Below are 24,905 nucleotides of genomic sequence, written 5' to 3' on the forward strand. Positions count from 1 at the left end.
CTCCATGAGACGACAAGCTCCATGAGGGTTCAAACCATGATTTTAACCAGTCTTTCTCCTTAAAACATACATTATCTTCCTTAAAACATGAAATACACTCTGTTTGTTGGATCAATAAATGACATAGGTCTTATTTACTCACTCACATGGAAAGGAAACCTTTTGAACCTTCTGCAGTGCTTAAGAGCATATTGTAGGTGTTCGTTAAATATTTGTTGAACTAAGAATAGGACGGAATTGCATGCACTTCTTCCTCCTGTCCACGGCCACAGTTGATATACAGCAGTACAAATGTAGTGAAGTATAAATTTTAAAACTCCTATGTATTAAACTATATCTGAACAGTTAATTTTGAAATGTACAAAACAAGACATTTGTGGCAGAAAACAAAACTTTTCAGCAATAGAAATATTCCATAATTCATTACATACATTGAAATAAGAATTCTTCTAGAAAAGTATTATGGTTAAAAGCATCTCTCAAGTCTCCAAACACTAATTATTCTATGAAGAAGAAAAACACACATAAAACTGATAATGAATTTTAGTGTCATTTCCAAAAAGGCAAAAAGAAGTATGAAATACCAAGAATGAGAAAAAAATAACACCTTAAGAAACATTTAAAAATCAGATAAGTATAACAAATAGTTTTAAATACAACTCTGTAAAAATGTTCTTGTTGATTGAGTAAAAAAAAGAATGTTAAAAAATAAAGAAGGAAAGTTATCAGTAAAAGATAAATAAAACTTTAAGCAGAACGGGAAATAGTACTCATAATTTTAAAAATTGGAAAAGATGACTCTTATGATGCTAATTTTTTTTTACATGTTACAAAAGGATTTTGAAATTAATTTGAAAAGATATTAGGCATCTTCCATTTTATATTTCTAGGGTATTCTCATATTTAGTGAGATGAAGAATCATATTAAGTTTTACATTTATACCTTAGGAAGATACAATGGTTAAGAAGCTGGAAGGACAAAATACAGTTCTGTTGTAAAATGAGTTAATGCAAACTACCTCCGGTAAACTCCAACAGCATGAAATGAGGATGGTATAATAAAAAATGAAACATTACTTTATTCTCCATTCATGATAGTCTTTTACAAATATGAGTGTATATTTTTAGGTGAATCGTCTAAAGTATTTTTTTAGATCACTATCAGTCTTCTCTCTTTTTTCCTGACATACTAATTGTTATAATGTTACTTTTAGTTATCCTGAAGGCATGAAACAAGGGGTATTGTTTTTAGATTTGATTCTTCTTTCATAATGGTGATTCTAATTTGACCACCTTTAATATTTTAACCATTGCATGTTAGTCAAAAATTTTAATCGCTGCATGTTAGATATTACTGAAATAGGTATTTCAAAGTTATTTAAATAATTGAATTTGGGGGGCCATAATTATCATCTTACCTATCAAAACGAGTTTAATTACTGCTTTTAATATTTTAATATAAAACCTGATAGTATTTTTATAACTTTTAAAAAAGTTTAAAAAGGTAAAAATAAAGCCACTAATACTGCCCCAACCCCCAAAATATACAATGCAACAATGCAACTATATGGTAAAATATCCTTGAATTTCCAGATGTGACCCGGCACTCCTTCGTGTCGGGGGAAGTAATCAGCAGGCGCTACCACACTCTACAGTATCCTGAACTGTGTAGCACTTATCAGTTGAGCCAGAACTGGCTATGTTGGCAACTACGGCGTTCCTATTTTCGCTGTGTTCTAAGGTGTCTCCCTGAGGCACCAACGTCAGGTTAGGACACCTGAGTGAGCTAAGCAGTCATTTCGGTTTCGTTCTGAGTTTAGCCTTAAAATTACCTGCATATGGCTTTCTCCCTAGATACACTATGGATCATCTCTGGAAAGGAATCCTCATCTTTATATCTGTGGTACCTAGTTCGGTGTCTGATGTGAAAACAACTATTTAACAAGTTTGCTGATTTACTGAAAAAGAAAATGTTCCTTGAGACAGACTGTTTAAATAAGAGTCTCATGAGTGGTTCCCAAAGTCACGCCGACGGGCCCGAGGCTGGTCCCTTGGTATTACGTATGCTACAGCCTTTACCTCTTTAGCAATGAGATAAGTCTTTACTTCTTTCCATGTGGCCCGGTCGCAGAGTTATTGTCAGACAATAAATATAGATTAGCCTGGAGTGTAGAGTTAAGTTTTAGAGAGTTATTTGGGCATATATTCTGTCAAACTGTTTTCTATATTTTATCTTAGATCTATCAAATGCAAGAGCAGATAAATTTTTTTTTTGTTAATGATATATGTTTAGAAGCTTGCTATGTCTCTATTTTTAATATATTTTAATTTGCTTGGAATCCTGGACACAGTAAGACTGGGGAAGTGCAGTGGTGCGTTCAGCAGCGCCTAATTTCACGAGTTTCATACTAGGTGCCAAGAAACTAGGTTGTCCAAATATTTTGGAAATAATTTAAAACTGAATCGGCTGTTCCTCTTCTACCCATTATCTCATACTTTACTCAAGGCACCTACAATGAAACTTTAAAATTAAGTAGAGAAAAACTTACCTAGTTGGGACTTTGAATAATAGTTTGCCATTTGTCCGCTGTTGCAAGACTGTCGTTTATGTCTTTTTGTTGACATTTCTGTGGTCTTCCATGGAGGTCTTTTTCTTTTGTTCAATTTGCTAAGGTCTTCAGAACTATCAGAAGGAGTCTTGTCACACTTAACACATTTATTTAATTTACTATTGTCAAGTTGGCCAGGAAATTTATCGACTGAAGCACTATTTGCTTTAGCATTTTCTCTTTCTTTAGACTGTTTTTTAAAAGAATTTTGCCTAGCAGAATGGGATCTTAAGGAAAAGCGCTTTGATTCTTCCACATGAGTCTGATGATTACTTCCACTGTCAACAGATTCAGGAGAGTAAATGATTGTATTTAGTTTAAAGGTGTTTCTGTGTTCAAGATAGTTGATCTTCCTCAAAAAAATTCTACAGTCTTTTAAGGTTTTTGATCTCCAATTATTTGGACATACATTTCCCAGTCTTGGTCCCTTTTCAAAATCTTTTTGGCTGCAATTTTTTCCGTTCTCCTTTGCTTCTGACTGAAATTTACTCTCTAAACTAGCATGTGTTCTGAAGTCGGACATTGCCACCCTCTGTTGCAAAAAGTCATCCCTGATCTCAGGTGGCAAAATAAACTGATTATCCACTGTGCTTCTTCCTTGGAGTGGGATGTCAGCATCTGCTGCCCCCTCGGCCTTATTTAAAAATTGGTTCTGGCAGAAAAATCTCAAGTTCCTCCTTTTAGAGATCCAATCACCTGTTCCACGGTTATGCAGCTTTCCCTCTCTTTTCCACCTTTCATGTTGCAACCTCTTAAACTCAGTCCTTTTGAATCTAGCTAGTGTTAAATTACTTTTCACACTTAAGAGGGGAGAGCTAACCATTTTATGCAGTATATGCAACTTCCCTGCTGATTTTGAAGGAGAAGATAGTGCAAATTTTTTAAAGTGCTTTCTGAAGGGGCTGGCATTAAAATCGGAATATTTGGTCCCTAATTTAATTCCTCTGGTATTTATTACTTCCAAAGGGTTTCGAGCATTCGCTTTTCTAACTAGTGAAAGGGACTGTGTTTCTGTTGTTTGCATAAACCAGGTACAGAGTTCATTCAAATCATACTTTTTCCGAAAAAGCATTTTTACAGGTGAAACTTCGAGTTCTAAAACACAGGATTCCAAAGGGTTTGCTATTTTGAAATGATCGTTTGCAGTGTGTTCTCTTTTATGAACACAATTTTCGGCTTCATCCCCACTCACCTGCACCCAAGCATTTGTTATTTTTTCAAATCTATTGTTTAATTCCTCTAATAAGGAATCGTTTGAAGCAGAAGCAGCCCACCACCTGAGCAAAGGGTTTGATGAAATTATAGGGTCCAAGGATACTTCAGAAATGGGTATTAATTTATTTTCCCAAAACTTTTTTGCAGTCCTTGAGTTCCTGGCTCCGGGGGTACTTTTGGGAGCTATTTTGATTCTCGACTGCCTACGTTTTTCCTTCTGTCTTTTACCTTTCTGCAAATGGAGTTTATATGATTTATGGAGCAGAGTGTTTCTGTAAAGAAGTGAGCTAGAAGAGGCTAACGAATGTAAGAAATGCAGAGACGGTTTTCTATCCCTAACAGAATGTCTCGAAGGCACAGCAGCGACCACACTTTTGGATCCACTCTCACATACATCCTCTTCGTTCTGCCTTGTATCCATCCCGGTGCCCTGGAGATCGTGTGTTTCTTCAGACAGGCTTTTTTCTACTATGTTCTCTTGTTCTAAAGGCGGTAAGCAGCTGCTGATACTTACTTCTCTCTCCTGAGGTGAAATTCTATTAATAGTTACAGATATACCCGAGATTTTCACTTTCGCAGGCCTACCAGGCTTCCTAATTATTGCCAACGGCTTCTGATTTGGTCGAATAAAGTTCTTGGAAGGTTGAGGTATCACAGACTTGTTCTTGATAGGCCTAACGTATTCAAAGCCAGACCCCAAGACCTCACTTTCAGTAGTCAAACTCGAAACAGCACTTAGTCTTTCGCCCGAGTCAGTTTCGTATTCTCTAAGATTTCCGAGACTATTACATTCAGTTGGAAAATTGGCAACATTATTGTTTAAAGACACAACACTGCTTAGGTTTGCACTTCCCTCAGAAACATGCCTTTTAGTTCTTCTCGACCTTCCATAAATAACAGTGACTGTAATACTCTTTTTATAAATACCTTCTTTTACTTCTGATAGGAGAGATTCTGGGCTGTTCTTTCCAGCGCTAAAGGACTTGTTCTGGCAAATGGTGATGTCTGTCTGATCAGTTTTAGGTTTCGGTGGCCTTCCAATTGGTCTCTTAATCTGTTTTACAACCTGGGGACCTATTTTTTTAGGTCTGCCTGGTTTTCTTTTGAAAGATGAATCAACTGCATTGCTTGAATTTTCCTTAGTTTCTTCATGCGGCTTATCATTATTCGTGTCATCTATAAACATTGCAGAAGGTTCTGTAGTTTCTTTTGCACAATTAAATTTGTTTAGTTCTCTTTGAAGAGTGTCACTGTCATCAAGAGTAGAACTAGAATTCTCAGGGTTAGCGGTTGGGATATCCTCATTTGTTTCTGTTTTTTTTTCAATTACATGATGGTCTGGATGTTTTTCCAAAGAAGCAAGAGCAATATTTGATTTAGAATTACCGACTGACGTTAAAGTATATTTTACTCCTTCACTGCTTTTAACCTCAGATAAAAACATGAGTTTGATAGGACTAGAATAGCTGGAAAAAGAGCTTTCGATGGCTTCATATTTTGTTGGTACATTCTCGACAGTGGAAATAAAGCTACCCGTATCCAAAACAGATGACCTTTTCAGATTATCAAGTCTTTTGTTATTCAAATCAACTGGAGGCATATGGTTGCTCTTGACATTGTTGGATGCTACCACAGATCTTGATAAACTCTGTTCTTTGCATGTCATTCTACTTACAGTAAGAGTCATATTTCTACCAGCATTTTGATCTTTACCATCAATTTCTATCAATTTCTTGGATACTTTATATCCTTCCAATAATGACTGATTATTCCATGACTTCTTGGCCATATTTATCGTATCTTCTAGGCGCTCCACTACTACTTGTAAATTAGAATTCATTGCAATTTTGTTTAGATCTATATTGTGTGAGCTTTCAATTTGAATATTTTTCACTTGATCTTTTTTTTTTGTATAGTCCGAAACTTTTTTGGCCTTAGGGGATTTTTTGAGAACATAATTATTTGTCACATATATAGAATACCACCCTGGAGGCACAATGTTTCGTTTAGTTCTGCTCAAAAGTCCAGGAACACCACATTTCCAAAGAGTTTGCATATTCTGTAATTTTGGATTCTCCTTATGATTTCGCAGGAATTTTTTTCCAGCTGCGGATTTCTCCTGTGAGTTTCTTATGCTCATTCTCTCAGGGGTAGGCATTTTAAAGCTTTCTGAAAATGTGTCAAAAGCCAAGTTAGTTTCTAAATTATGAAGAGGTAGTTGCAATGACTGTAATGCATAATCTGGTGCAAATGATATTTCTGCATTATTGTCTTGAAGGCTTTTCAAATTTTGTAAAGAAGGCCCTTGGCAATGATAGAATTCTTCTTTGTCCGTTGAAAATATCACATCGTTGCAGATCAATTTCCTAGAAATTTTTTCACTGCATCTTTTTTTAATAAAATTTTCATTAAGACTGGCAAGTTCTCTTTTTATCTGTAGAGACTGCCTTCTAAACACGGGAGAATCAGGAGAGTTGTACATTGCAAATAAGGTTTCTTGACGCTTTCGAAATCTTGTCTGAATCATTTTATTTTCTACCTTTTTATCGTGTTGACTCAGTAATTCCATAAAACTGTAATCACTGGCCTTTGCATTATGCAAGAGGGAGGTTATTAAATCTCTCAATTTTAAATCATTATCTGTATTACAATCACTGCTAGATAATTTTATAAGGTTTGTCGTATCTGTAGTTTCTATTGATTTTAATTTTTCATTAATGCGATCCATTAAATCTTGAAAAATTACAGTTTCACCTTTTTCATGATTTGCAGTACAATTATTGCTGTCTTCCAAGAGTAAAGAATCGGGGTTCCTGGGCTTTTTAGTTTTCTGTATTTTACCTTCACGATCACCCCTGTCACTGTTTATTTCTGCTGGTGTGAGAAATGGAGGCTGGTTAATGTTTGTTTCAAGTCTGCTATTTTCTAAGGCTGAAAGCTCTGAGATGACATCCTTCAATTTTTCAAATCCTTCAGTGTGAACAGGTGACAACGGTGGGGGTGAGGGACTTCGAGATCTACAGATATCTTTAAGACTGACTGAAATATCACGTCCTTCCCTCGACGAAAGAGGCTTAGTATAAAAGGCCGATTTTGTAGAGCGAATGTTTGGAAACGGTCCAGAACAGCACCTGTGAGAAGTATAACTGTTTGCAATTCCTCTATTCACTACTGTCTTAATGTGTTCAATAGTTACAGTTTGGCAAGATAAACAATGTAAATCTTTAATACAGACTGGCAGAGGCACAAACACAGGGCTTTGTCTTTCATTCTGTAAACACCCGCTTTCTGCCAGCCTATATTCACAACTACAGAACAGACCATGTAAATCATCTTCAATTAGGGGCTTTTGAGATTCTGAAGACACAGTATATGGTGTGTTACAACAGCAAAGAGAAGCAGCGTTCTGCTCTTGGACTAGAAATTTCAACATAGCCAAAACTCGTTGCTGGTGATGTATGCACAGAGATTCCAAAACTCTGCTTAATGCTGATTTTCCTTTTTCCATTTTAGTAGCTTCCTCTGATTTTGCATCAACAGTTGAACTAAAAATGAAAATCAAACAAAAAATGAATTACAGCAAAAATACCAATGCTATAAGGAGTTATAATTTAAGAGTTTGAACAAAAGATATTGTGGTATTGCCGGACTCCTAACTCCTACAGAGCTGTAATAAGAACATCTTCATTTCTGTTTAGCAAAAATATAATGAAGCACTGATGATAATTTCCTATGACAAAGTATAAGTGTCAAAGCCAAGCCCTAGTTTCGTGATATAAAAGCTGATGATTATAGATATATTTACAGATTGCTAGCATTTGGTGCTCTGAATATATTAAGAATATTTAATGGAAAGTGCTTCAGAAGGAGTTAAAGTTTTTATAGAGTAGACATTTTATAAGTTATTTTGATAATTATCAGTCGATATTAGTGTAAATAAGAAAAATAAGATGTAGAAGAAAATCTTTCTTATCTTTATTAAAAATAGGCATTTTTTTCAAGGTAATAAAAATAAAATTATTAATAAAAGAGCTCTGCATAGTCACAAGGAAAATTAAGGGATTTAGATTTCATATAAATAACAGAATGTCTTTTGTAAGATTAAGCGGCAGGCATTTTAACCTAAAAAGAAAATAAAAAATTTAAGCTATTTAAAAATGAAATCTATTTTTAATTGATTTTAATACTAACGTAATTACGTCGAAACTAAAGGCATTACTTACCTAATTATTTAATTTCAAATGCTGGAAAATGTCCCGCTGCGGCAACTAATATACATCTAACTTGAACTAAGACTCATGATTACTTAGCAACCAAGGTAGAAGTCTACAAAAAACTTTTTAAACTTCAGCCATCAGCAGTAAGAAGAATAAAATATATTAAAAGAATTCTGTTTCAGAAAAGTATCCATTTAAGTCAAACATATCACCAAACTCTGTACATGAAAGTAGCCTCCCACTCATGATTTCTTATATTTGTTATTGCTAGTAGCTCCTGGTTTGTAGAAATTTAGGGTTAGAATTGGGATATGCTGATTATGAATTGCTACAGAAAACTGCATTTTATTTAATAAAAGGTTATGTTCATGTATATTAAAAATTAAAGGATTTTTCTTTTAAAATGAAAAGTGAAATTGTTATTTTGCTCCCTAAAAATGGCTTAATCTGTTTCACAGAAAAGTATGCACTCCTTTATCTACATTTTATAAAATCTGTTATTTGAATAGGAATTTCCAAAGCAAATTTTGAACATTCGGTCAAAATTTTTCTAGAAAAAGATAACTTTAGTCGATTCAACCGATATTTCACTAAAAGCAGCATGTGATTTGACAGACAGTAGCTACCAAAGTGAAGAGAGATAAGAAATCACAATAAAACTTCTAAAGTCCACTGCCACCTCTGGACAAAGAGAGAACATGACCCCAGGATCCTCTCCTTTCTGAAAAATTTTTTTTTTGTAAATTTTATTATGGTTGGGAGTATAAAATGATGGAAATGACTCCCAAGATTCAATATTAGATAATTTAAAAATATATATGAAGGGAACAAAGGCAGGAGGAAATGTTAACTATCAAATATAAAGATATAAGTGAAATTATACTCTTTTCCAACAAATTAAAAATTATAATTTTCACATAAGCAAAAGAAAATCCAAAAAAGTTCTGATAAATGTATTTCAATAGCTTCTTTAAAGTTACATTATAGACTATTAAACATATCTGTGGCTAAACAGTTAAAGAGATTTTACATGCTTTTCAGGAAAATACACTATGCTGTATTTTAATGATTAACCATGCTTTTGTAACAGTTCCTGAAATGTTCAAATGCCTCTCTTTTTTTCTGTTAGTAAAGTAAAATTTAGAAATAATAAAAACTAACAACCAGTGTTACCTATTCTGAAAACCACCATAATAATTTTTATCTTTCTTCTGACATTCTAAAAAAACCCATATATTAAAAGTTTTTTACTTGGTTTACTACTACTAATGGAATTTCAAAAATGCCACAGTGGCCAGTAATTTCCTGCTTAGATAGTCAGACATACACATATATCAGATATTATATAACTAAGTCCTCAAATTATAAAATTCCACAATATGCTTATTTGGCTTCAAATTTTTTATGTTCTATACATCTTGCATGTTAGAATCTCAAAGAAAAACCTAATATATGAGTAAATAATAGCTGAATACATATGTCTCCAATCTAGAATTTATTTCCAAGTGGTTAAAAATTTTAAGATTGTATCTTTTATAGCTCTCTTGTTTTTAATGCTAAAATTTTTTTCTAACCTTTTCCTGTTTGATTTATAGACCAAAGCATCCTGCTGATTTTTTTGCATATCACTATCCCTTTTGCCCATTACAAGTTTTGTTGTTGAAATAGTTCTTTGGAGAAAGTTGATTTCTAATATTGAATATTAAAACTGCTTTCTAGAGTGAATCAAAGAAGTCAGTGCAGTCAGTTTTTTTCTTTGCTTTTCTTTTTTTTCTTTTACTGAATGAGTAAATCAATCACACACCAACAGTGTTGTAAATTTAAGTGCAAAAGCATTGAAGTGCTTTACTACAAATTACAACCTAGAAACACGTTAACTGAACAATTAAAATTCATACAATCAGATTTAGATATATAACAACACAAAGTAGGAACAGAATTACAGTACATTTACAACACAAGACAGATACATGAATTCATTAGAAAATATTGTAATAAATAATTCATGAATTATAGTGCAATTGATTTATGCATAAATATAACTAATTGCCTAACAATCAGTTTATATTAACAAAATCTGTCAAAATCAAGGCAGCCACAGAGTTTTACTAAATTACTGCGACAATGAAAATACTGCAATTAAAAAACAAATACAAGTATTTGTACTGTAAACAACTAAAAAAATCAGTCTCACTAAAGTTAGTATACAATTTAATATAAAATTGTCATTAGCTACCAGAAATGGTTTAAACAACTTTACTGAGCAGTAGTTTTCTAAAAACAGAGGCACTGTTTTTTTCTTTTCCTTCTTTTTTTTTTTTTAAATATAAAATACTTGAGGAACATTCAAATAAGTAGAAAGCACATAAGGGTTGCTTTCATCTTCATTAAAAGTCTGCTGAAACTGGATATTTCAGAAAATTGTCAATTGATAAATAGTAACTGGTAACTAAATTTATAAAGTACTCTGAAAGTTTAACATAAAGAACATCTTAATAGAATTGCTGGGGAGAAGGGGAATCCATAAATTTCCCTGCCTTTCCTAGTTTGTATAATCAAAAGTTAACTCAATAATTAGAAACATTTTGTTTCTTTTAAAAGTTATGGGTTGATCATTACCTATAAACTATCAAAAAATATTTAATTTACTATTTCTGACCAAAAATAAATAATACAAGTACTAAAATGCTGCAAATTAACTATAATATTACCTATAAAACTACTGATCACTGTGAAGTCAATAGCAAAATGATCCCTGATTTTATGAATCCTGTAAAGTTTTTGGTCAGGTCATCTTTTAAATGATATAAAAGAGTTCTGTAAGTATCCCTTTACTATAAACTTCTCAATCAATTTATTAATGTAAATATAGTGTGAGGAATAAAAAAGCTCAATATAATATAAATATTATGTAATGCATTCAAGCCCCCAAATTTTTGCAAGTAAAATTCTGTATAAAGAGGTCAATAAAATTGTGTTGAAATATTCACTTTAACTTTGTTTTTCAATAGGAGGGGGAGGGGAAATATATTAAATAATCCAAGTTCTGGCCCTCACAAAATATGGCTTAATTCTTTAAAAAGAAAGATGACCCTGACATCTGCTGTTTTGCAATCTATCATGTATACTTTCTTGGGGGGGAGGAAAAAAAAAGAGCAAGAGGATTCATACCCTAGTATGTAGGTAACATTAACAGCTGAAGAGGGTTCAGTATATATCTAAGAGAACAAATAACCGCTTGGTCGTGTAGTCTCCCACTCTTCAGTTTCTTTTAAACATATGTAAGCAGTTTTTAAATGTAATAGCTGGAAATCTCTTTAGTATTACATGTATATGTAATTATTAGATACGCACAAACACAAGTGTCAAAACACAAGTATTTGACAAGGTGCACTTATTTTTTTTTAACTCAAAGTATTCCTTTTTGGACTTAGGAAAACTGGCTTAGATAAATGATCGGAACCTGAATTTTAACAGAGAAAAGGGGTACTCGGAGAATTTTGAATATGTGAAGCAAATCCCCATTCGTTATATGGAGGCACATGCTTTATAACATTTTACTACTAAAACTGCATACTCCATAAATCCAACATGGATACTCTGAACCACATTTTAAAACTGCTATATAAAAATTACTGGTCTTTCTTATGAGTCTAGTAAAAGTTAAAATGCACTGCCCAGCTAACTACCCAATTAGTAGAGAGTTTACATTACTGAAAGTTCAAAACAGCTTCAGTGTTAAATATCTGTAAATCTATTCAAGACCCTGAACAAACTGCAAAATTTGGTTATTAGCAAAATGATAATGTTCGCCCACCAAAATGAAATCTGTAATTCATTTTGATAAACTGAAAATGTTTTGAAATGTCACAGCAGCAAATATATTAAAGTTACACTGAGGTTTTTCAATAGTAGGAGTGTGTCACAATCCTTAAAATTTAAAGTAGTCATAACATCAACTAACCAGCACATTTAAACCAAAATTATCATTCTCAAGCTTTTTTTCTGTGCACATTAAAAACATGCTCTAAGTTGCATTCCAACTTTCTTTTCTAACCTTACACATTAGCTTATTTTTCAAATGAAAAACAGAATTAAATTATTTTAATAATTAAATTTAAATTACTTTTTGTTCTTAGTATTCCATCTTATATTAAAGGGTTCTATAGCTGCTGGGGTTAAATATGGGTCAGTTTTTTTTAAAAGTACATACCTTATAAACCCCAACTTCCTGCTAAATCAACTATTAAATGATAAATATTAAATTTCATTATACATATCATTTAAGGTTTTCTTTCCTATTCCTGGTGGATGCACTGGAGTGCACTTCGTATTTCATAGAATGCACTACAGTGTACTAATACTGTATACATTAATTTTTCTTAGTATGGAGATAGCTGTCTATTTAAACTTTGATTGGTTGTTTGACGTACTTACAATAGCTGTAAGTATGTTACGCTGAAATGTTCACGAACTTTTAATATATTTTCATTATAAGATGGTTCAACTGAATGGCTGGAGTGGTCTTTCACCAATAAAAATGTTTCACTTGACAATTACTTGTTTTCCCACAATGCTTTATGCTATTGACTACTAAAGAAAACCTGAATCTTTTTCACCTATTTATACAAGGATTAAATACAAACTATCAGAATTAAGTAAGCAACTATATAATTCTGTCCACAGTGAAAACCCTGAATAAAACTTTTTCAAAAGGCATGTAAGTGGTTTTTGAACTGTAAAATTTCATGTCTCCTGTCAGAGTGAGCATCTGTAATTCCCACATGTGTGTATACAGACACACAAATACACACCTGTGCACATACGCACGCACACACACACACACGCACACGCACGCACATACGGACACACAAACGATTTTCCTAACAAGTAATCTACACAGGCTTGCTGCTGTTCTTGCAGCTGCCAGTCCCTGAATCTGTCATGTTATAAAACCCAGTGTCTGGTAATCGGAGTTTCTTCTTCGGAGGAGTCTTCAGTGTTCCAGATCGTTCTTTTACCTTGTATTCTAAAGTGCTGTGAGGTACCCCATAGATTCCTTGTGCTTTGGACACACTCATTTTTCCACTCATTACCATTGCGATAGCCTCTTCCATTATTTCATGATCATATTGCCGATAACGGCCACGTTTTTTCCTGGGCTGCTTATTATCTTTTCGATCCAATCCATCTTCAGCATTTTCAGAGGTTCCATCGACTGTTCCATTTTTAGAATTAAGACACAAAGGAGAGAGGTCCCCATGTAGAAAATAAGAGTCAACACTTGAGTGAGTTACGGGCCCAGAACATTCTATTTTGTTCTGTTTAGGGAGTATGTTTTTCAGTTTTTGGAGAGCTGATCCTTCCAGGACTGGAGAGGTTTTGGAAACTTGATACATAACATCCAGCAGACCAGGACCATCAGGTTGTTGTTTTGAAACAGAACTTACTCGGAGCTGAGGAATTTTTAACTGTACAGTAGGATGTGAAGTTTCAAACTGTAGGCTTTCGTTTTTTTCTTTAAACTGAGTAACCATTTTCTGTAGAGTTAACTGATGGAGGTAACTGGAAGCTGTTGGGAATTTTAATTCTGAGGTTTCAAGTAGATTAAGTTTACTTTTTTCTGTGCGCTCTGCTTGAGCTCTTGCCCACAAGGCTACTTTTTGCAGCACTGCACAAGTTTCTTTACTGTCTTTATATGAGTAACTATCATTGAAATCTCGAGTTTTGTTTTTAAAAGATGCAGGCTTCCCTGCTGGTAAGGCTTCTAAGTGGAGAAGTAAAGTTTTTTGAGGTATGCCATAAAGTATGCCTGCTTTATTTATGTCCAGTGCTCCAGACTGAATGTCTTTCAAAGCTTTTGAGAGCAAACCATCTGCAAACTCAGCACTTCTTTCCACATAGTCCTCTCTGTTTCTGTGTAGTCTCCTGGATGGATGGAATGAAACGATGGTAAACTGATGCATGAGAGACTCTCACACAGCTATGGAAGGGGAGGGTCCACTCCTTTATTATACTCCTTGCTTAGGTAACATCACTGCTTATACTCTTTTAAGTCTGTGAGATGTAGTAGTTACTCCTTATCAAAGCAAACGCTACAGTCCTCGTAGGACAGTGTGTCAATCATACGGTGGCCTCAACAGGCAGACCTTCCAAGAACATAAAATCCTAACTCAGTATTGGAAAAAATATTCTCATGATGTTGCTATTCCTCTGACAGATGCTTGCAGAGCAACACTTATAATTTTTATTTGTGCAATTAGAGTTCCATTATAAAAAAAAATACCCAAATCCTAAAGGAGTTTTTGTTAGTAGAAACGTGACGTTACCGCTAAACAAGTAATAAAAGAGTCAACCCCTTTCAAGGAAATTTGTAGCAGCAAAAATATTTCCAAACACAAACACTCCATATTTCCACAAGACCATTTCTTCTCTAGACAAAAACTTACAATTTGAAACGAGTAGGTAGTTATATTTGGGTAAAATAATTTTAGATATTGTTATTTCTATTTCAAATGTATATTGTAATTTTGAAGTTTCTTGAACAGAAAGCTTACTGTACCTCAGGACTCAAAAGCTACTATGGCTTTGGTTGAAACAAATTACACTCTACATCTAGGATTTAAGTGTGATTTAAAAAAAAAAAAAAGGTTTCCTGAGTAGTTTGTTAATAGGAAGATGCAAAAGTTACCAAAAAAAATTCAAAGAGCCAACAGAACAGCATTTCACTATAATTATTTATTAAATTAATTTAATAACAGCTTCCAATAAAAGCATGAAAGGACTCTTTGTGGTGATTACTAGATATATTAATTAGTCTGCCACCACGCCTAAAGCACAATGGAAAAATATAAATGCTATAAGAATTAGTAAGTATAGTACTTTTAAAATGTGTTGTTTTAAAAAAATTAAATAGTGAAATTACATATTTCCCTTAAAATTGCCTCCTGAATATTGAATTTAAAATTCTCGTTACTTGTCCTGCTTCTTAGTTTGTAGTCTATGGTTAAGTTGGTAGTTCATTTTAGTAACATGAACTAAAGTTTGGTGATTGTTCTGATAACTTTTCTTTAACAGAAAGAATAAAAAAGAAAGAGAAAGGACAAATGGAAGGTATGAGAGACACACATTTATGAGTGACAAAAATTCTGGAGGAAAACTACATATGTCAATCTACTCAGAGCAGTATTAAGAGTTCTCTGCAGAGATAATTTTATATTAATATTAAATTATATTTCCTAGATATTGCTTACCCAGCCAATGAATTTTCAGAAGAAGGATCACATATGGATGACTCTTCAGATTTTATGCTGGTTTTCTTTGTAGAGAGATCTAACACTCCATCCCCTATAATTTTTGCAAGAGAAAAAACTTTATATTTGTGACAGACAGGTAATCCTTACATTTTAACATTTCATAGTTTGCTGATCTACTAACTTGTGACCTAAATATTAACACTTATATTTCACGTGTGCCCATTACCATCTCATTGCGTGGCTTCGGCAACAGGACGTGACTGAGAAGACACTACAAGGGAAAGACGACCAGAGGAGCTGACGCTGCCAGGTGACACGAGAAAACAAACAGGTTGTGATGTGAAGTCTGTTTAAAATCGGCCCCGGCCCCCTTCCCCACGGTTCTGCAGTGAACGGCCACGTGACCGCTCACCTATGGTTGTTTTCTACGCAGGGCTGCCCAGATGATGCTCGGGGAAAGGAGAAATGATGGAAGTTGCACAAAACACAGAGCATACAACATATGATAATGGATAGAGAACAATAATTAGCACCTATTAGGACCGGCAATATGTAGAATATATATTTTAGGTAAACTGTGACTATGTATAACCAATGTATTTTTAGAATTCATAGTGTAAAATTTTACTATTTTGAATAACTGAAATATACAAGAGTTGAATCACTGCCTATGTAATATATTGTTAATATCTGTGATTGAAGATATAACGATATAACACTTCAGGAAAAATAATTTGCTATGAAACAGCTGATTATGTATTTATTAAAATGCTATTTTTATTACTACTATATTGAATTAAAAAATTTCAACATTTCAGACATTGTCAATCTGACAAACTTCAGAATCAAAAATAAAAATAAAACTATGAATTTAAAGCAGGCAATAATACTATTAATATATCTTTACTGACAGCTAAAAACTGAAACCTTAGGCTGTAAGAATCATAAGAAAATACACGCTTAAAAATGTACTCAAAAATACAACTGGGTTTTTAAAAAATTCAACTGGTTTTATTATTACCATATAAATCTACTTAACACTTACGTGCCCTGGGAAGATGCAGACGAAAAACTGAAAGAAAATATCCCACCTGTAACCTACTATGTATAATTCAATAACAATTTCATTGCATGTTCACTATGTGCAAATCGCTATTTTAGGAATTTGGAGAGCAGCAGTAAAAAAGGCACACAGAGAACCTATTCTCATGGTGGTCAGGACCTGGTGAGGTCATCTGAACACTACCACCAACCAAACATATTTCAGGCTGATGAAAAGTTCTACTTAAGAAAAGTAAGGCAGAGTCAGCTGACAGAGTGAGGAGGACAGGCTGAGGAGGCTGCTGTTTTATTGGGTGTTATCAGTACCGATCTCTGACCCGAGCCGAATGCTGAACACAGTGAGGGTACCCAACAGATTATCTGGGGGCTTCCAGAAGGCTGTGATGTGCAATGCTGTCTGGAGTGTGTGAGGAACGGCAGAGAGGCCAGGCTGAGTGAGAGGAGAGAAGAAACGGCGCAGGGAGGCAGATCGCACTGGGCCTTGGAGAGAGACAGGACGCCGCTGGAGAATTCTGAGAATATGGCTGACATAATTTTGTTTATAAAGTGTCAAAGTACTGTGAGGAGAAGGGACTGCAAAGGGCTAAAGGTGGAGCAGAAAAACCTGTTGAGAAAGTGCTACCCTGTTTCTCATCTCTGAGCTTTCACTTGCACCTTCGGTTCGTTTCCTCTGCTTAGAAGACTCCTCATCTGCTCTTCCTCTATCCCACACTCACCCTAATTCTCACTAAATCTTACCCACCATTCAATCACTCAGGATCTAACTTCGACTTGTCATTATTCTAGGTTCCTATACCTGTAACACTCACCTATATCATTTAGTATTCAGCAGGCTGTATTCTAGTTGCTTAGATATTTACTAGAATTAGCCACCACACTTTAAGCTATGTAAAGGCAGAGACCATATCAATTTTATTCATCGATGTATCCCCACTGCCTAGAATAGTGCCTGGTACATAATAAGTTTCAATAAATATTTGCTGACGAGATTTTTGAAGGACTGGAAGAAATTCAGTATGGCTAGAGGTTAGAATGTCTAGATTAAAAGGGTAAAAGGGGAGAATGGACAGGTAAACAAAGTATATGGTACATCGCACCTCCAAAAGTTGCTAACTGAAGTATCCTGCCCTAATTTATCCATCCAACCCAATTTTATGCTTGGTCACCAACTGACACTTCCCGTGTAACCATCTGGAGTTCCTCAAACATGCGATGTGGTGTGGTGTCAGGTCCTCAAAATGCAGTGCATGGTTCCCTCTGCCCAGAATGTTCTTTCCACCTTTCTAACTTGTTAAACCACTACTCATCTCTAAAGACTGAGATCCCCGCAAGTGGAGGCTGATTACTGCCTCCTTTGAGTCAAGAGTATTCTATAATGCTGTGATACTCTCATGGAACTCTTGATTTACATATCTTTTTCCTCTATGAGACTGAATGCCTCACAATCAGAGATCTTGACTTTTTCATTTGTATTTCATAAACAACAGTAAAGTGCTATAACCGATTAAGAGAAATGTCTTCTCTTTTACAATCCCATTTCTATTCTTCGGCAATTAAAATTTTACTATTTCAAGACCTTGTAAGACTACCTTCTTCAAAAAAACATGACTACCTAATCCATAATTAGATTTATCATTCAAATCGCTAGTTTGGATTTTGCTCATGTTTTATGTAGCTGGCAGCACGTAAAATACACTTTCTGTAAGTCTGTTATTCCTAATCAATGTTACGGAACAAAGTAATGAAAAACCTCCAACTCTAAAGTTTTCCAAGACTTTTGATATGGTCGATTTAAAATTAATTATTCCACAAACAAGAAATAAGGAGGTACAGGGAACCCCTTCTCTGTGTGTGTTGCATTAACTATGCAAACTAGGCTATAGCTCCCTAGCTAGGACAATAAAGGCATTCTTGTCCTTTTTGGGTCACTCCTTGATTGCTGGGTTGACAGCCACACATGGCCCTGCTTATAGCTAATTTTAATCTGGAGGATGATCTTGAGAATGAGCCCTATTCCACCTTTAAGAGAGCTATCTGAATCAGGCCTATAACTCCTGATTCCTCTTCTTTAGAAATGCTAAACAGTGACCAAAGTCAGAAATGTTTTTATCTTTTTTTCCATAGCAACCTAGACTACCCATGTTAAAAGTTTTGCTCTAAAAGTATTTGCTAACTTAAGTAACACATTATCGTCTGTTATTTAGTGAAAATGGAAAATATAGTCTTTCAACATTTCTATTAGTAAAATTCTTTAATAACAACATTTATGGAGCGAATACAAGAAACAAAAACACATACAACAAAAATACAAAAAATATTTTTAGATAAATTTTACTTATCTATAGAAAATCTCTTTTTGTTAGCAGTATTATCTATACTTTTTTTTTTGTATTTTGCTGATATCATCATTCCCTTTTTATAGCTCAAGCACTAGAAAAATCATAAAGAGTTATTCCTAGGATTATCCAAATTAGAAAAGCAAAACAGTAAGAGAAGGAGAGAGACAACTTGGAAAGGAGGACTGAGAAAAAGGAAGATCTGAAATTAGGGGGAAAGGGCATTTTCTTGCTCCTGCTGATGATTTATATCCAGCTGAGTGTGACTCCAACTATCAATAGCTCTTCTTCACAATGGCGCTATCCCATTGCAACTAGATGGTTTTTGTGTCGACATTTCCAAAGTACTAATCATTAACTTGATGGATATAAACTAAGTCCTTATTAAGCTAAATGCTCTAGGGTAATATAGAATGAGTAGAAGACAGAGAAAAGGAGAGACAAAATTTATCATTCATTCACCCACTGGCAGGTACCTAAGTTGTTTTAGTTTTTCACAATTACAAACAATTCTGAAATTCTGAAATAAAAATCCTTCCAAATACTTTCTTGTGCTTATGTATGAGAATTTTTCTAAGATTATGTACCTAGAAGTATAAATGCCAGACAATACAGTTATGTATATTTGAAATTCAGTAGATATCACCAAATTTCCCAAAACATTGACAACACCTGGTATTGCTGAGAGTTTCGATTTTTGCTTAAGCAGATGTGCCAAAAAAAAAAAAAAAAAAAAAAAAGCAAGTTGCAGGAGTCAGTTAATTAACAAGTGTGCATTTTGTATGCATTCACATAAATTTTAAAAGCACACAAAACTATTTTCCATACAGATGCATAAATATGTATTATTAGTGTTTGCTTTCATGAAAAAAAACGAAAAGATGTGATAGCTCCTTAACAGAAAACATATCAAAAGCCAATATGATCAAATAACACTTTTATTAGTTCTGGGTGACAGGAACAAGATTATTACGCTGTATTTTCTGTATATTTGAATATGTTCCTAATAAACAGAAATTGTTTCCATTTACTGGCTGTTAACTGGACAAATCACCTTCTCAGAGGTAATATAGTAACCTCTTCCTGCCGGCCATACTATCACTCTTTCCTGCTACTCTTTAATTTCCATTATAGGTTTTATCACCTTGTGAAATTATTTTTTTATTGACTTGTTTATCATTTCTTTGTCTACCTCACTAGAATATAAGTCCCATGAGGGCAGGAACATTTTTTAGCTTGTTCCCTGTTTCCTTTGTGCCTAGAAAATGACTAGCATATATTATAGCCATAGCAGTGAGAAGTAATTATTCTTACTTTTTTTTTTTTACTTATCTGTTGCCAATTAGACTTAGAAAAACTAATTCCAAAAATGTCAAGCCATTATAAGTCAGTGCAATAATTAATGTTCGTCATGACATTTATGTTCCATATGTTGTTTAAGAAAGTATAAAGATATTTCAGGGTATTTTCCATCCAAAATGTTTATGATAAAAAATTGTAATGCTAAAATCCAATGATCAAATCTCATTTCAGTTGCCAGCAACATTTGAAAATAATGAAGATTTTTAATCCAATAAATCCGGTATGTCATACATCATACATGCACTGGTAGATACAAGAGAATAATGGACAGGGTCCTGCTCCCAAGAGTAGATTATAGTGGGGAGCTAAGCACAGAAACAGTTACAATGCAGTGAGAAATTTCCTATAATGTAGTTCTACCAGGATACGCCCTGGAACTCACAGCAGAAAACACCACCAACAAGGCCTTAGAAGTGCTGCTGCTTCATCTCTGCCCACGCCTGATCTTGTTCTGCACAGGCCTGGTGAATTTACTTCGTGGCTGTCATCATAATGATCAAGATTCATAAGTTTCAAATTTCTTCCTGTGCTTTGGAATTTAGAAGTTTTTACTTTGGCCGCATATTAAAACTGAAAAGTTTTTATATCTCGATGGTATTTTTACTTGTTTTTTCACTTAGTGTGCCAGGACAAAAAGAATCATTGGTCCCAGCAATGTATGGCTTACTTCCTCTCAGTTTCTGAGAATGAGTATTTACAAAAATCTGTAGAAATGAAAGTACAAAAAGAAATATTTCTAATACTGAAAGATCTTGTTAGAGAGTACATTTAAGAGGTAAATGAAAATGCTTCCCTCAGGGTGACTATATTTAAAGTTAGTCTAGTTTGCGGAAAATAGGGCAAGAAAAATGAGAAGTATGGAAACTGACTTACGAAAAACAATTCAAAAAGCTAAAAAAGATTTCTATGGAAAACAGGTTTGGAGAGAAATAATAGTTTTAACAAATATTTACAGCACTAGTAAGTAAAAGAAGTAAACTTTCTCTTATTGTTGAAGATGGGGGAAAAAAACCTAAAGGTTAGCATGGGAAAAGAGTAGTCTTGGAGATATAATAATTTCTATAAATATTTGAAGTACTATAAAGTAAAATATTATTGCAGATGGAAAACATAAATAAAGAGAAGATATTTCAGGGATATGAGCTTAACTATCAGAGCTGTCAAACAAAATATTTTGCAAGTTTACTGTCAAAAAGAGGTTGAATTACCATCTCTTATACAAGAGAATAAAAGAACGCAGTATCAAGATGGAGAATGAGCAGGATAATTCTTTGAACATCTTATTCGTTGGTTTTTGGCTAATCTGTTATCTTTTAGGAACTGCTTCTGCCTATTTTTGGCAGAGTTGTGTTTTTCTCATGCAGTAGTTTTGTTAGTTGAATAGTTGACATCAGTTGCAAATATTTTCTCCAAATTTGAGGCTTAAACTTTCACTCTGCTCACACTTAAATTTTACAATTTTACATTTCAGTACAGTCATATTTACAAAATTGCTGTACGAACTGGTAGTTTTACACCTTAAGAAATTCTTTCTTATTTTGATTTCATTAAGATATAATCTTTTATCTTTTGTAACTCTTAGTTTTTCCATTCAAATTTAGCCTTTTAATCCAACCGGAATTACTTTTGTGAATGGTGTGAGGTAGGGATTCATCAACATTTTCTGTTCATTTGTTTGTTGTATGTGGGCAATCATTTACCTCAGAATCACATTTGAATAGGCTATCTTTCCCTAATTATAGTGGCATCTTCATCTTGAACCAAGATTCCACTAATGCTTGAAGAGTTTCTGGGTTTGATAATCTATTCTACTGATTTGTATATAGCCAATAGCACCCTGTTTTAATTACTGTGCTTAATAAGTTTTGCATGTTTTAGAGCAAGTCCCTCACCACCTTGACTTAGTTATTCTTGACACTTTAAATACTGCTCATAAATTTTAGGCTTGGCAAGGTTTTTTTTTAATTTTTATTTTTAAACAATAAATCCTACCATAATTTTGACAGGAATGACACTGAATTTTAAGTACATTTAAAATAAACTGCCATCTTTTAGTCTTCCCATTCATTTAAAATATAACCCCTCATTTTGGTAGTCTTTCTTTATGCCCTTCAGTAAAGTTTTATAATATTCTCAATAAGCTTTTAAACAGTGTATTAGTTTCATTCCTAGGTGTTTTAATGTTTAGCTGATTTTGTTGCTATTGTAGATGAGATTGTTTTTTTAAACTAGATTTTCTAATTGGGTGGTTGCTGATATGGAGTAATGCATACAGATCTTGTAAGTAGTAACTTTTTTACCAATTCTAAACGTTCACCTAAACATTCTTTTATATTTCCCACCTACACAGCCACGTTGTCTGGAAGTGACCACGACTTTGCTCGTTCTCTCTTTATAACCCACTGCTTAATAGTGCTTATGTTCATACTTCTATTTTTTTTCTCATCATGTTACATGAGTCAGGACCTCTCATCAAATGTTAAAAAAACTGGTGATAGTGTGTGTTTCTGTCTTCTTCATTACTTTAAATAATTAAGTTATGATGTTTCTGGTGTTCATATATTCTTTGTTTGGTAAGCATTTTTATCATAAATATATCAAAATTTTTTCTATACTTATAAGGATAATGATGTGGTTTTCCTTTTTTTTTTTTAAAGAAATGAAGAAAATCATAAAATGTTGTGTTTTTCAAATGCAGCAAATGTACCAAAGGGTATGTGCTCCATCAAAATCATTTGGGTCTCCCTAGTCATTATTAATTATGTTTTTATACCTCACTATATTTAATTTGCTAACATTTATTCAGGAGGGTTGTAAGTAAGACTGGTTCATAACTTTCTTTTGCTATCTTTGTCTAATTTTTGTATAAAGATTGTACCAATACTTCTCTTTTCCATTCTTTAAAATAGTCAGTAAAAGATAAGAATTATCTGTTGCTTTAAGGTTATATAAAGAAACCTGTAAAACCATGTGGGGTTGATAATTTCATAGATGTAGAGGTTAGACTATCCCTAAGCTATTTATATTATTGATTATTATATTATCTATTGAATTTATTAATAATTCATAATTTGAATAAAGGAATTCACAAAATGAACAATTGGCTTAACTGAGTACTGTTAAGGAATTATAGAGTGAGAATAATATGAAAAATTTAAGTAGCAGCAAATAAACAGGCAGAATTAATACTACTAGTATTATGGATTTATACATTCTGTCATTAATGATACTCTCGCAAAGTCTGTATTATATAATAAGATACTGGCGGTGAAGTCATGATTAGCAAGACATTTAAAAATCGGTTATAACATCTTTAACCTTACAATTGTAATTTGTGGAAATACAAGTACACATAAAATATTATTGTGTATATATACACATATACATACACACATGCACACATGGATGCATCAAAGGGTATGTGCTCCATTAAAAAAAACAACTGGTATGCAAGGAGGCAAAGTCAGAGGCTACCAAACTATACCACAGCAGAATGGTTTCATAAAGGAAAACCTAATTCCATTACTCTGTGTTTAAAGCGATCCAGAGGCTTTCTGTGGCCCTGAGAAAAGTCAGAATCTTTAATATAGCCCACGTGGCTTTCTTATAATCTGGTCCCTGTCAATTTTTTTTAGCCTCATCTATTACCATTCTCTTTTGCTCTCTACACTACAAGGAGCACCGGACACTAAATGATCCCTATCTGAAGTAATAACACCAAAATCACATATAAGAAGTCATCTCCCCAAATTAAAATCATAAAAAAGACTAAAGCATAGATCCGTATCCACTATCACTACCCTTTTCAACCTCAGGATGTTCACAAACATATTTGTACACTTTCCCTAGGATATCACAATACATAACTTACACTTCTAGTCTTCTACATATACTTGGGTCTGTCTGCCTTACCACTTAAGATCATAAAATCACAGAATGTCAAAACTGGAATTTTACGTTTAAAATGTCATCGTTTCAATTACTCATCTGATGCTCCTGAATACCTCTGATGATAAGGCAACCTGGGACCATTTGTTCTTATCCGCTTTAAGAAATGTCTGATCCTTAGAAATATTCTTTCTTTATGGACTTGAAATCTGTTTCCATCTAACTTCTAGCTAGTGATCTTAATTCTATTCATTGGGCTACTCAGATAAAGTTCAGTCCTACTTCAATGCTTAACAGCCATACAAAAATTCACTGATCACTATCATGCTCCTTTTAAGCCTTCTCTTCTGGGTGGTAAGGAAGAGGAGGTAAACAGTACAGTGAGATTCGAGTTTAAGTATCTTTTATGAGTTGGTTACTTTATATCTAACTTTCACGTTTTTCCAATGAATTTGTTATCAGTATTATTGCCAAATAACAATGAGGAAATGAAAATTCCAATAGGAAAAGTTACTTGTTCAGGTAACTTTAGTAGCAGAGCTGGAATTTCATCCATAAGTCTATAAGACACCGAATCCTATGTTTTAGTCTTTCTAGAACACTGAACTGCCTCCCACAAAGGAGAAGAGATATAAGATCATGTGTAACACGGAAAAGCAAAACAAACATTCTAGAAATGCTATGCTTTCTAACTTCCAAAACTTTATGTATCAACATACTGTCTTCATTAAGCCTTACAGTGTAGTCATCTCTGATACTTTTTCTCTATTATAATGTGGCTAATGCTTCTTTCCACGTAAATAAACTCATACATAATTAAAGAAAATTTTTTCTATATTTCAGCTCCCTAATCTGTCTTATACACTGAAAAGACAGCTAGTGAACTTTTCTTCAGAGCCCCAAACACCACACTGCCTTCTGGGACCAAATTTAATGCTGGTATTTTTCTGACTTCAATGA

The 24,905-nt window shown here is 33.7% G+C and overlaps 1 protein-coding gene across 1 annotated transcript in view; it reads right to left on the minus strand.

Annotated features, from left to right (window-relative positions):
* The window catches only part of LCORL (ligand dependent nuclear receptor corepressor like), a 113,772-nt gene that overhangs the window by 14,919 nt on the left and 73,948 nt on the right, over positions 1 to 24,905 (minus strand). Inside the window, 2 exon segments of the mRNA XM_036227545.1 lie at positions 2,550 to 7,369; positions 15,295 to 15,388. Of these exon segments, the coding sequence (XP_036083438.1) occupies positions 2,550 to 7,369; positions 15,295 to 15,388 (4,914 nt within the window).

This window comes from Rousettus aegyptiacus, unplaced genomic scaffold (assembly GCF_014176215.1).
Source record: "Rousettus aegyptiacus isolate mRouAeg1 unplaced genomic scaffold, mRouAeg1.p scaffold_m13_p_10, whole genome shotgun sequence".
Lineage (NCBI taxonomy): Eukaryota > Metazoa > Chordata > Mammalia > Chiroptera > Pteropodidae > Rousettus > Rousettus aegyptiacus.